Raw genomic sequence first — 12,519 nt, 5'->3', positions numbered from 1 at the left:
GTTAAGGTTTTTGATGAAAACATTTCAGGATTTTCTCCATATAATGGACTTCAATGGGGACCAAACGGTTCAAGGTCCAAATGAGAGTTTCAGTGCAAACTGTTCAAAGGGCTTTAAACGATTCCAGATGATGAATAAGGGTCTTATCAAGCGAAACGATCGCTCATTTAATAAATAAAAAACAAAGTTTAAGTTTTATAAGCTCAAATGCTCGCCTTGCTCTGTTCTGTGATGCGCGTTCGTGACTCTCCTGTTCGAAATGTTTTTCCGAGTCAGCTCATTCATTTCGTTCCTTGAATGAACCAAATGACACAAAAAAACGATTTGTTCATTTTGATAAACGAGTTCGAACAGGACAAATTTATAGGAAAACATCGAGCATTAATTTCGATCTCAAATTATCCATTAAAAGAGTTATTACTCCACCAAGTTCATGATATCCTTAACCAATGTGGTTGAACGATCAGTTCACGACAATACAGTTACAGGGAAACAGTCGTGACTGATAGTGGATTTATTCAACTGAAGCAGAAATTTGCGTCACTGTATGGGAAACACACCCCTGTTCACTTCCTGTCTCTATGAAGCCCCTCCTTCTGAAAAGCACACTGTGCTCCAATTGGTCGGCTGGTCGAAATGTCGATTGGTCAATTGGTCAATCAATTGGTCGATTGGTCGAAATGTCCCGCCCCTTTCCATAATCGCCAGTTTAACACACTACCCAGGCCCCGCCCCTTTATTCTGCGTATGAATTACTTAAATTAGGGATGCTTGATATATCGGCCAGCATATCGGTATCGATCGATTTTTAACGTTATCGGCCCGGTACGAATTTTTTGTCAATACACATTAAAGCTGATAAATAGTGGATTATCTCCTTCAGCTGAGACACTTCCTTCAAGAATTTTGATTTGCTTGAAATATGATTGAAATCACTCATGAACAAACAGTTCATTGCAGCTCAAATGTGTCATATCGGCAACATAAAATTATAATGAGAACATCATCATAATTGTGTGTTTGGGACACAGTTTTTTCATTTGGATCAGGCTCTCACAAACTATTTAAAATATGTAGATTTACATTTATCGGCCAATATACCGATTATCAACCTTCAAATACAAAGAATTATCGGTTATCGGTTTTGGCCAAAATGTTCAGCTGAGACACTTCCTTCAATGGTTTTGATTTGCTTGAATGCAGTTCGATACGGTTCAATGCAAGTCAAATGTGTCATATCGGCTAAATACAATTATAATGAGAACATATAATAGATACTTTTGATTTTTAATCAGGCTCTCAAAAACTATTTAAAAAAATAGATTTACATTCATCAGCCAATATACCGATTATCAACCTTCAAATACAAAGAATTATCGGTTTCGGCCAAAAAGTTCATATCGGTGCATCCGTAATATAGAGAATAACTCCCGCTGGAGGGACTCTGAAGCGGCGTTCATGCTGAAACACAACATCACACACTAAAGACAGAAGGATGATGGAGCCGGCAGAATAACGCTCTTCGGAGAACGATTAGCATTGTTCACCCGCGGCGTGATGTGATGTCAGTTGACACAGCCGCCATTATCCGCTGGGTTCTGCTGAATTGTCCCGATCCAGCGAGCGAACGCGAGGTCAGCCTCTCTGACAGATAATATAATAACTTCCTCTCGGCGGGTGAAGTGAAGGCCTGCCAGACGCCCGATTAAAGAGCTAATTCTCATTCGCTGCTGCAGATTAGTGTGTAATTGTTCCGGGAGAGTGAAGCTTCGCCTCGCGTCCCCAATCCTCACAGGTCGCACTCGAGAGAAAGCATTTGCTGGCGTGTTTTGAGAAGCGCTCGACCCTGCGGTAACGCCGTATATGTGAGGATTAGAGCGTTGGCGAATCCCTCATGCTAAACCTCAACACTCGGCTCATCTCAGGGCTCTGGCACTGCTTGTGTCGTATGGCAGAACTCGAAATGAACTGAACCGAGAGGAAGTCGATTTCATTTTTACATGTTTTGAATTGATTAACTTCATATTTGTAATTATTATGTTGTTTATGTGTCTATGTGGTGTTTTAATACACAATCGCTGGTGTTTCTGACGTCACAAACGACATTGTAACCAATCAGATCAACGTGTGATCCTGTGATTGAGCTGAGTGAGTGAGTGAGTGGAGGCGGGGCTCATTTGCATATTCATAGGTCCGCACATACTAAATGAGGCAAGGGTGTCGGGTTACATTTAAGATATTTTAAGGCATTTCAAACAAAAAATGTTTAAATATGTCATTTTGGTGATCAAAGATGAGCTTTAAAGGATAAAATGATCGACTAATTAAATGAACGCGTTAAATCGACAGCCCTAATTAAAACCCTTTCATTTATATTGGAGGCCCAGTAGCACCGTAAACCAGCTCAGATAGGGGTATTACTTTAACTTTAACTGTTTTTATTTATATTAATTGCATTTACTGAATGAGCACTGTGCCACTGTTCATCCGACTGTTACTGCACTTCACTTTATTTTTCATTCTAAATTGTTTTAATTATTTACTGTATTTTATTTTTATTATTATGATTTTGTTTTTTTATTCTAAACTGTTTTAATTATTCTGATTTCTTTTGATTATTTTAATTTGTTCCATGTAAAGCACTTTGAATTGCCACTGTGTATGAAATGTACTGTTTAAATAAACTTGCCTTGCCTTGGCAATATTCATTATTTTATTTTAGACATGTGAAGCAAAACAGGATCATGAGGACTCGAGAACATCAATCCCGTTTGTCGTTAGTCTCAAAAAGAAATGATTTTTATGATCACGAAGGTGCAACAACACCAATTACAACAGCGATTACACACTGCTCCTCTGATAGACACACTCGCTTTACCAAATTACAACGATTGAGTTTCTCAAGCAACCCGCTGTCACCAAATAATAGCCAATTTAATAAAACCGCTGCAATATTACAAGCTCCAGCTTCAGATTAATATTCACACACACACACACACACACACACACACACAGTCAGTGACAGCTTTGAACTTTGGCTGAGCTCACAGTCTGCCACGGCTCTGAGTTGATGTGTGTGTGTGTAACACACAGTGTGTGTGTATTCCCTGTCCTTTCCTTGAACCGCCACCAAAATTGGGGGAACAGTGTGCAAAAAAACGGCCTCAATTTCCCACAATCCCCCTGGGCAGAACTGGGGTTTATCTCCTGTTGGGTCGTCTCTCCCTGTAAAGCAGCACAACGGATTGATTTCCTTCCACGCGTTCATCATCGAGAGCTAATTAAGACATCGAGGCCATCTACACTCCAGCAGCTTCAGGCGGGAAGAGCAGATCCACAATAAGACAAATCCAATATGAAATATGAAACTCTCAGGGCCGATGTACTGGAGCGTTTAGACGACACATGTTAGCGTTAATCATATCTGACAGAGTCTAAACGTCTCAGAAACATCATCAAGCCTCAGCACAGACTCCATTACATCCGTCTTCAAGACTCTCTTCTTAAAGAGAGCATGTGTAAAGCTTGGGGGTGTGCGGTAATTATACCGTGGAAATGCGGTAGTGTGTTGCCTACGCCTCGGGCGCAATTAGAAAAGTCAAGCACCTTCTTTGAGAAGCTCACCGCCGTTTCTGTGGCATTTCAGCGCCGCCATCTGTGATACACACACCAGGGATGATGAGTGTTGGGTTGGTGTGTGAGCGCGAGCAGAGAGATACGGTCACTCAAATCTTCTTAAAGTCCACATTAAAGGGAAGTTGCTCCCTGTTGTGCCGTTGATCCGGTTTCCCAGTGTTTTATCTGCTGGATACGGTCATGCGGATCAGCTGCCCTCGGCTGTGTGTTCTTCGCTCTCGACGCTGCATGTTTTCAGCTTGTTTTGGTTCATTAGCTTTTAAGCACTTCATTTTTTTTTTTTGAAACGTTGTAGCTAGGGTTGGATGTAGCTAATTACCAAGTAATTAGTTACTTTAATTTAATTACTTTTCCCTTGAAAATGTAAAGTAAGGGATTACTCTTTATTTATCTGTAATTTAATTACAGTTACTACTGATGTAATTGAGGTAAATAGATCAATCCGATCTCACAGCGATTCGTATGCATGTCTAAATCGTACGACCGGTCCGCACTCGTACAAATTCGTATGAATTATTGTAAAATATGTATGAAAAAAGTGTGAAATGTCATGAGATCAGAGTGGGTTTAACATCAAAAATGTATCTGATGTTAAAAAGTATGTTTTTATAATGTAACTTTATCCACCTTGGTCAGTTTAAGGATAATTCATGCAATTTTATAGTATTTATTTGAAAGAATTAAAGCAGATTCATGTCTGTCCTTGTATTATTCAGCTGGTGGGATTTTAAAAGTAATTAGTAATTAAAAGTAATTAAATATTTTCTAGAGAGAGTAATTAGTACAGTAATCTAATTACACTGTTGAAGAGGTAATTAGTAAGTAGTAATTAATAACTTTTTTAGAGTAATTTACCCAACACTGGTTGTAGCTTAATGACAGGAAACTTTGGAAAAAGAAATGCATGAATTTTGATTGAATATTAGAGGGAAGTTGCAGTCGTCTTCTCTCCTCTACCGTGTCGTATATCGAGTGAAGCGCTTCAGAACACGTGTGGGCGGGGCTTGATTGTGTCTGTGCGGAACTGATTGGCTACTTGGATGGTTGTGGTTTGCTATTGGCTGATCAGGTGTGAGTGACAGGTTATAGCCCCGCCCTCGTCATCAGAGAAGATTCAGATTGAAGATTATTATAACTCAATAATGATGTGCACCCATAAATCATTTACAATAAACACTGCAATATTCCATAAAAAAAATCTTGGAATCGTCAATCTTGATTTCATGGAGACTTTAAAGAACAATCCTAAGAAAAAAAGATAAGGACATTTTTTTTTTAATAAAATATATATAACTTGATTCATAAATAGTTATTTTTTTCTTAAGAATGTTTCATGAATCTGGCCGCAGGTGTGTGTGTGTGTGTGTGTGTGTGTGTGTGAAGATAAGCCCTCTGGCATTTCTGTCTCTGAAGTGGCACCTTTGAGCTCCAAGAAAGCACCATGAGGTTGTGTGTTGGGAGTGTGTGTGACGTTTGTGTGTGTGTGTGTGTGTGTGATTCATGCCAGAAGACTGTTATCACACCACAGCAGCAGCATGAGGATCACACAGAGGTCAGCGTCAGGCGTCAGGAGTGTGTGAGAATGACAATATTGCATATATTATATTTACTGTATTAATAACATATGACAGACCGTGAGCACAGAATACGGTCCCCGGCTGCACTTACACGCGATATATCAGCGCTTATATACATGGGTATATTCAGATTGTGACGACACCGCAAACTGACTGTGATACACATCAGGTCATGTGATCCGCAATTTTGTCAGTAAGATGATCAGTGTGTGTGTGTGTGTGTGTGATCTGATTTACATCCAATATTAGAGGGAAGAAAGTGTCTAAAAGAAAAGTGATCTGTTATTTTCCAAAAAAAATTCAGATTTCCAAAATTTTGAAATTTGTCAAAGATTTTACAATATTATAAACAATGTTGGGTTTATTAGACAACCGGGATGCTACATTACTCTAGTAGTGTGCAGAAATACACACACTGTCGATATATTACAACATAAATGTTTAAATAACGATATTATCACCTTTTTTGGTTTTAATATATAGTGATAGTGATGATGATACAAAAATAAAATAAAAAATACTGTCTTTATCTTTATGTTCAACCCAGTATAATTGTGGTACACGTGATAATTGATGAGGGGAATTTAAAAAAAAAAATTTACTTAAAAAAAGTTAGAGAATTTATATGTTTAATGATATGACAAATGCATAAAAAATACTTTTTCAATATTTATATGAAGTCTATATTTTCAAAAACACATTTTACTCTAAAACTGCAAGAAAATCCAAGCGCTGAACAAGTGTGTGTTCCGCGTGTGAACTCGGTAAACGAGCGTTCAGTGAGTTTGATAATGTTTTTTATTAAATATTTTGTATATTTAGGGGATTTTATTATACATTATATTTATACTGTATTTATAATCCATTTATTCACGTTTTGAGCATAGACCTGAAAATTTAATTTCCGGCTTAAACTGGTAAATCTTGAACGCTTTAGAGTGACAGACTGGAGTTTGATCTCTTTTTGAAAGAGGAATTAAAAGAGGAATTTAAAAAAAAGAATTTTAAAAAGTTAGAGAATTTTTACGTTTATTTTTAAGAGAAATGCACAAAAAATACTATTTTCAATATTTATATGAAATCTATATTTTCAAAAACATGTTTTACTCTAAAACTGCAAGAAAATCCAAGCGCTGAACAAGTGTGTGTTCCGCGTGTGAACTCAGTAAACGAGCGTTCAGGAGTGTGTGTTCGGCTGCAGTTCCACACGCTTCCACTAGAGGAAACTCCAATGCGCTCGTTTCTGACACGAACCGCACAAGTTGCTTTCAGGACCGTTGAACCTGTTCAGATCATGTCCATGATGTGTGTGAGTGTGTGTGTTCACACAGCAAGAGCCAAAACCTTGACCAAGTTTCGTGCCAGTCCGATGAAGTAAAAAAAACGTAACATTTTCCGCTCACGAACCGAAGATCATCAGAGGATGGAGAACAGCGGCGTATGGGAGCTCTTCTTCTGAGATGCAGGTATTACGGTTTTTAAAGCACTTCCATGCGTAACACACACACACACACACACACACTTTCCAGAAAACACTGTGTGTGCAGTTTCACCTTGTGGGTTTATCCTCATCGACAAGCAGCCACACACACACACACACACACACACACACACACACATTCTTTAAAGTGTCGTCTCATCAATATTATTTGCAGTCATCAATCTCTCAATGCTGTGCTGGTGTGTGTGTGTGTGTGTGTGTGTGTGTGTGTGAGCAGGTAGCAGATAACCAGGTGAGTAATTAGTAGACACACAAGAGCACAACCCTGCAGTGCGCGACTAACACACATCTGATAAACTGATACACACACGAGTGGATATAACACAGCGCACGCGTTAATGAATAACCCCAGCGCTGCATAAACATCAGATCTGAACGCACTGCAGTGAATCACACACACACACACACACACAGACTGTGTGTTTAATGTTGTGCGTTTCGTCAGACCAAACACAGATTGATATATAAGCCGCAGCGCTGAGGAACAACTGAAGACGAATGTGCTCACTCACAGCGGCATACATCAAGAGTGTGTGTGTGTGTGTGTGTGAGAGACAGTGAGTGAGTGAGCATGTGTGTATGCGTGTGTGTGTGTGTGTGTGAGTAAGTGAGTGTGTGGAAATACGAGCGGTGAATATTACATCATTGATGTAATAATGAAAGCTAGTGAAATGAAAGTACGCTGTAAAACTCTTCGACACACACACTGACACACACACTGACACACACACACACACACTGACCCAGACGCCTCTATGATCCACACCAAGCATCCCTGACACATCCCTGATCCACGACACACACTATCACAGATTATCACAGATACACATGACTAGAGTAATCACACACTAATGTATGAAACACACGAGTGAGTTCGTAAATGAGTTTGTGTGTGTGTGTGTGTGTGAGAGAGAGAGTAAGAGTGTGTGTGTGTTTTAATGTAATAATTAAACATGTACAAATTATCATTGGCTTTTCCTCATTTTCAAACCCCTTGCATCTCCAGCTCGTCCGTCACTGAAACTATACTTTACTAAAGAGTGTGTGTGTGTGTGTGTGTGTTGTCGAGTACGGCGCGCTTTGAGTTTCTCTGACCTGACGGACGAGTGACGAATGAATCAGATTCGGCTCTAGATTTAACCCGGAATATTCCTTTCAGAGGAAAGAGAAACCAGAAGAATCATTTCCACAATCAATACACTCCCATGAACATAACGCAGTCAGAAATCCATGAAGAGCGAACGAGAGAGAGAGAGAGAGAGAGAGAGAGAGGGGGGGGCGAGAGACCTGCAGTACCTGTGGAGGATCTAGAGATGTGGAAATCTCTTCCGCTCGCTCCTCTGCTCGAGTCCTCATGACTAATGCAGTCATAACAAAGCAGTGCTGCTCCACACACACACACACACACACACACACACACACACACACACACACAGGACAAAAAAGGAAACACCTTTCAAGAACTCAAAAAAAAAATCTATCCAGCGCATATTCTTTTCTTATTATATTTCAGAAAGCCCAATAACTCTGTTGAACAGCGATATTTATATACACCCGAGTTAGTCCCGGACCCACAACCTGCAGCACACGCACACACACACACCCGCTTCACACATCAGTGACACACACACACACAAGCATTGGGTTGCAGTCGGAACTGTAAATCATCAGATCCTGAAGTCTTGAAGTTCTCATTCAGAGACAGAGAGAGAGAGAGAGAGAGAGAGAGAGAGAGACAGAGAGAGAGAGAGTAAGCAGAAATCTCCCAGCGTTCACATGAACAGGCGCGGGCGAGTGAGCGGTCGACCCTCACATCGGAAAGGTCACGTGTGGCGCCGCCGACCCAGAGTTCAGAAGTCTGGAGTAGGAGAACCGTTCAAAGCTACTGAATCATGACACATATTTATATGAATTTGTATGAGTTTTTTGTTTAAAATGATCCTTAAGTGTGTGTGTGTGTGTGTATTTCATGAATGTTTAACGATGTCACGCTTGACCTTTCCAATGCGATGGCGTAATGTGTGGCGCATCTCAGACGACCATTAGTGGTTAAAAAGTATAAAAATATGTATTTTGTTGTAAATGTCGCTGGTTTGTCATGATCAGACTCTTATTGGATCGTGTCGAGACTTTGAAGCTGCACTGAAACTCACATCTGACCTTCGACCTGTTGGACCCCATTGAAGTCCATGATATGGAGAAATCCTGGAGTGTGTTCCTCAAAAACTGAAGAAAGAAAGACGTGAAGATCTCGGATGACGTGGAGGAGAGTAAACGATCAGGATTTGTTTTATTGAAAGTGAACTGCTTTAACTCTAACGGCCCGACCTTTACCGTCAGCTCCTGTGATTTATTGTTTTTAATCAGAGCTGACAAAAAACTGAACATCACCAATAAATAGCAACTAGCTTTTTATTCCAAAGGAATCATCTATACGAACTGATTCACTCAAATTAATCTGACTTTCAGTTTCAAACAGTACTAAGTTGAAAAAATATAAAATAACTCATAATTAAAAATAATGTTCTAATTATAATAATTATTATATATTTAAATGAATGTTTTTCAAGCGAAGGACAGGGACTTCATTTGTTACAATTCCATTTTCTTCTTGGTTCGGTTCGCTTTCACATTTCTAAACTCACCAAAGTGTGTTCATGCAAGTCACATGTGAGTAAAGCTGTCCTCTCATTGGTCAGAGTTTCCTCGACATCATCCATCAAGATGATTGACAAGTTTGCTTCACGAATCCAAGCATATCTGAAGCTGTCAACACATTTCTAGTTATGAATTATGATACCGCTTGGTTTGTTTGTTCGTATTGCTTTCTGAAGCAATGAAAAAATAAATAAATAAATAAATAAATAAATGTATTTCATTATATACATTAAATAAAATAATAAATGAAAAAAAAATAATAATAAAAATAAATGAAAAAAGTAAAATAAAATAATAAAAATAAATGAAAATAATTACATTACATTAAAAATTAAATAAATAAAAAAGTAAATTATATATACTGTGTGTGTGTGTGTGTGTGTGTGTGTGTGTGTGTGTGCGTATATATAAAATAAAATAAAACAATAAAAAAAAAAATATAAAAAAAAAAAATAAATAAATAAAATAAAATAATAAAATAAAATAAAATAATAAAATAAAAATAAAATAAAATAATAAAATAAAATAAAAAAATAAAATAAAATAACCGAAGCGCAGTAGAGTGTGTGTTCAGTCGGGTCGTCCACCTCGCTCAGGTTCAGTGAACCCCTCCAGAAGCATCATCAAAGTGTTTCCCCACAGACATGTGCAGTGAAGCGTTACCGTACGTTCACACGCCCCGCCAGCGCCGCCGCGGAGAGACTCGTAGACGCCCTGATGCTCTGACGCAGATCGAATGCGTGGTCTTTTTTACAACTGTATTTAAAGGGGCCGCACAGCAAACAAGCGCGTCAATCGTTATTCTTACAGAAAATTGATCTAAGGAAAGAACTTAACGATTATAGTGGCATGTTTGCTAATGAAATAAACAAATTAAAAGCCATTTGTGTGGTGTGGCTTTTGTGTTCATGGTTCAGTGCTATTATAATTTGCATTCCCGCTGAAAAAGTGTTGTAAATCTTGCCTATAATAGTGTTGAAAATTGAAAATGAATGACTTCCGCCCACTCTGGCACTCTGGCCAGCGACGATGTGAACGTACGGTTGGTAGCATCACTTTTAGTTAGTAACTCCCCGACATCCAGCAGAACAACACACAAGACTAGATATATTTGAGAAAGTGTCTGTGCAGTGTTCTGAACCACTTAAAGGAAGGAACCACTTTTTGGAAAGGTGAAATCCCACACACACACACACACACACACACACACACACACCTGCGAAGGCTTTGGATATGCGCTCTTTCTTCCACTCCCAGGGCTGGTCGTACTCCTCGGGCGGCCTGTCGTCGTCCTGGGGTAAGCGGCTCTCCCGCGAGCAGCGCTGGGCCTCACCGTCTCCTCCGTTCTCCTCGTACGGGGTGTCGTAGAGGGGCAGAGCCGCGCCGTCTTTAGGAGCTCGACCGCCGCGGATTTCTGAAGAGAGATGGAGAGTGTGTTAAACTCATCAAATCAAATTACAACTCTTGGTTTTAAAGGAGTATTACGGTAAATAGATGCACATCATTATTGTGCTCATAATCTTGAATCGGAATCTTCTCTGAAGGCGAGGGCGGGGCTATAACCTGTCACTCACACCAGATCAGCCAATAGCAAACCACAACCATCCAATCAACTCCCAACGAACACGATCAAGCCCCGCCCACACGTGTTCTTGTTCCTGAAGCGTTTCACTCGATATAAAAGATCAGAGAACCAATTATTCACATTTTCATTTCTTTTTCCAAAGTTTCCTGTCATTAAGCTTAGCTTAACGTTTCATTATACATTTAAGTTTGTTTGTTTTTTCATGTTAAGTGCTTAAAAGCTTCAGTGAAATGAACCAAAACAAGCTGAAAACACCTGAACATGCAGTGTTGAGACCGAAGACACACACCCGAGGTCAGCTGATCCGCATGACCAGCAGAAACACTGGGAAACTGGAATAACACAAGCTGGAAAATGACATGCCAATGAGTGTGTGTTTCAGAAGTGTGTGACGATAGCTTTGCTCAATTAAATAACACAGTGTGTTGATGATGCTGATGAACAAAAGTCATAACATTTTGCCTTTTATGACACATCATGTGTGAAAAGGGTTTACAGAATAGATATTTAAAATAACGTCGGCCACTTTTTACAGGTAACATCAGACGTTTGGCATTATCAGGGCCACAGATATTCCCACGCTGCATTATTATACATTATATATGGTAGTTTAATGTTGTACTAACACTAAAACTCTGAAAACTTAAATTTCGTCTTGCAGTAATTTTTATTTTGGGTGAACTATCCACAACACGTGTTGTTGTATTTTAGTGTTGTGATGTATTATGACCTCCATCCTCAAACTCTGCTCTTATATCCTAGAATGATGGACGTCACTGAAACTGGACACAACACAGGATCACTCCAGCATCACCGGTGATCGATAGACGCCTCGCTCTTCTCTGGTGGCATGAAGCTGTTAGCAGCCGCTCCTAATGGCATGCAGAGACGCTCGAGGAATGAAATATTACACCACAACACTGCATAATTGCCTCTCGGCTCAAGAACAATTAGAAAACGGTAGAGAGACTACAGAGATACAGAGAGAGAGAGAGATTCATATAAGCCTCGCTCCTGACATTGTCCTCTTAAGTGGTGACGACTCAATTTTTGCGACCAAACATTTTCTGGTCAAAACAACAGTTCTCAATAGTTTTGGAGGGCGAAATCATTGATTGAAACATTGGCGTTTAATTAGTGCTTCTCCGATGGCACATTTAGTCTGTGTCAGTGTCTATTTCTTGCAGACAACATTGATAAACTACAACAGGTAAACATGACAGCGGTGCGGACACTAGCGAATCGATACTAATATGGATTCCTAAATCTCAAGATCAATCTTTTAGTCTATGCCGATTTCTGCCTTACTAAACATTTTTTGAAGCTCTTACCATCCAATAACTGCATTGAGCTTTGCTATTTTTTTTGCTATACTCAAATTCTGTTCATTTTATCATGAAATTCACAATACATGTGTTTTGTGTCTTTAATGTGCACAACAGTTCGATGTTGGGTTCACGAGCAGCAAATAAACATCATTGAACATCAGAAGGTACAGTACTGTCCTGCCTAGGAAAATGTACATCTTCAGCCTTTTTGCGTATTATTTCAGATTGTGTATT

At 39.4% G+C, this 12,519-nt stretch overlaps 1 protein-coding gene across 4 annotated transcripts in view; it reads right to left on the bottom strand.

The window, feature by feature from the left end:
• Window positions 1-12,519, bottom strand: part of shf (Src homology 2 domain containing F) — a 100,718-nt gene that overhangs the window by 23,736 nt on the left and 64,463 nt on the right. For 2 of the 4 annotated variants that reach the window (XM_089135248.1, XM_039647494.2), the window contains exons 3-4: window positions 10,589-10,786; window positions 8,011-8,097 (exon numbers count right to left, since the gene is read on the bottom strand). In XM_089135248.1, coding sequence (XP_088991374.1) covers window positions 8,011-8,097; window positions 10,589-10,786 — 285 coding nt within the window. The remainder of the gene's footprint in view (window positions 1-8,010; window positions 8,098-10,588; window positions 10,787-12,519) is intronic. The other 2 variants (XM_039647493.2, XM_039647495.2) reach the window with 1 other exon arrangement.

The sequence above is a fragment of the Pimephales promelas genome, chromosome 10 (genome assembly GCF_988280905.1).
Source record: "Pimephales promelas chromosome 10, fPimPro1.hap1.1, whole genome shotgun sequence".
Classification (NCBI taxonomy): domain Eukaryota; kingdom Metazoa; phylum Chordata; class Actinopteri; order Cypriniformes; family Leuciscidae; genus Pimephales; species Pimephales promelas.
The sequence above is the reverse complement of the archived record's forward strand: the minus strand, read 5'-3'. Positions and strand labels throughout refer to the sequence as shown.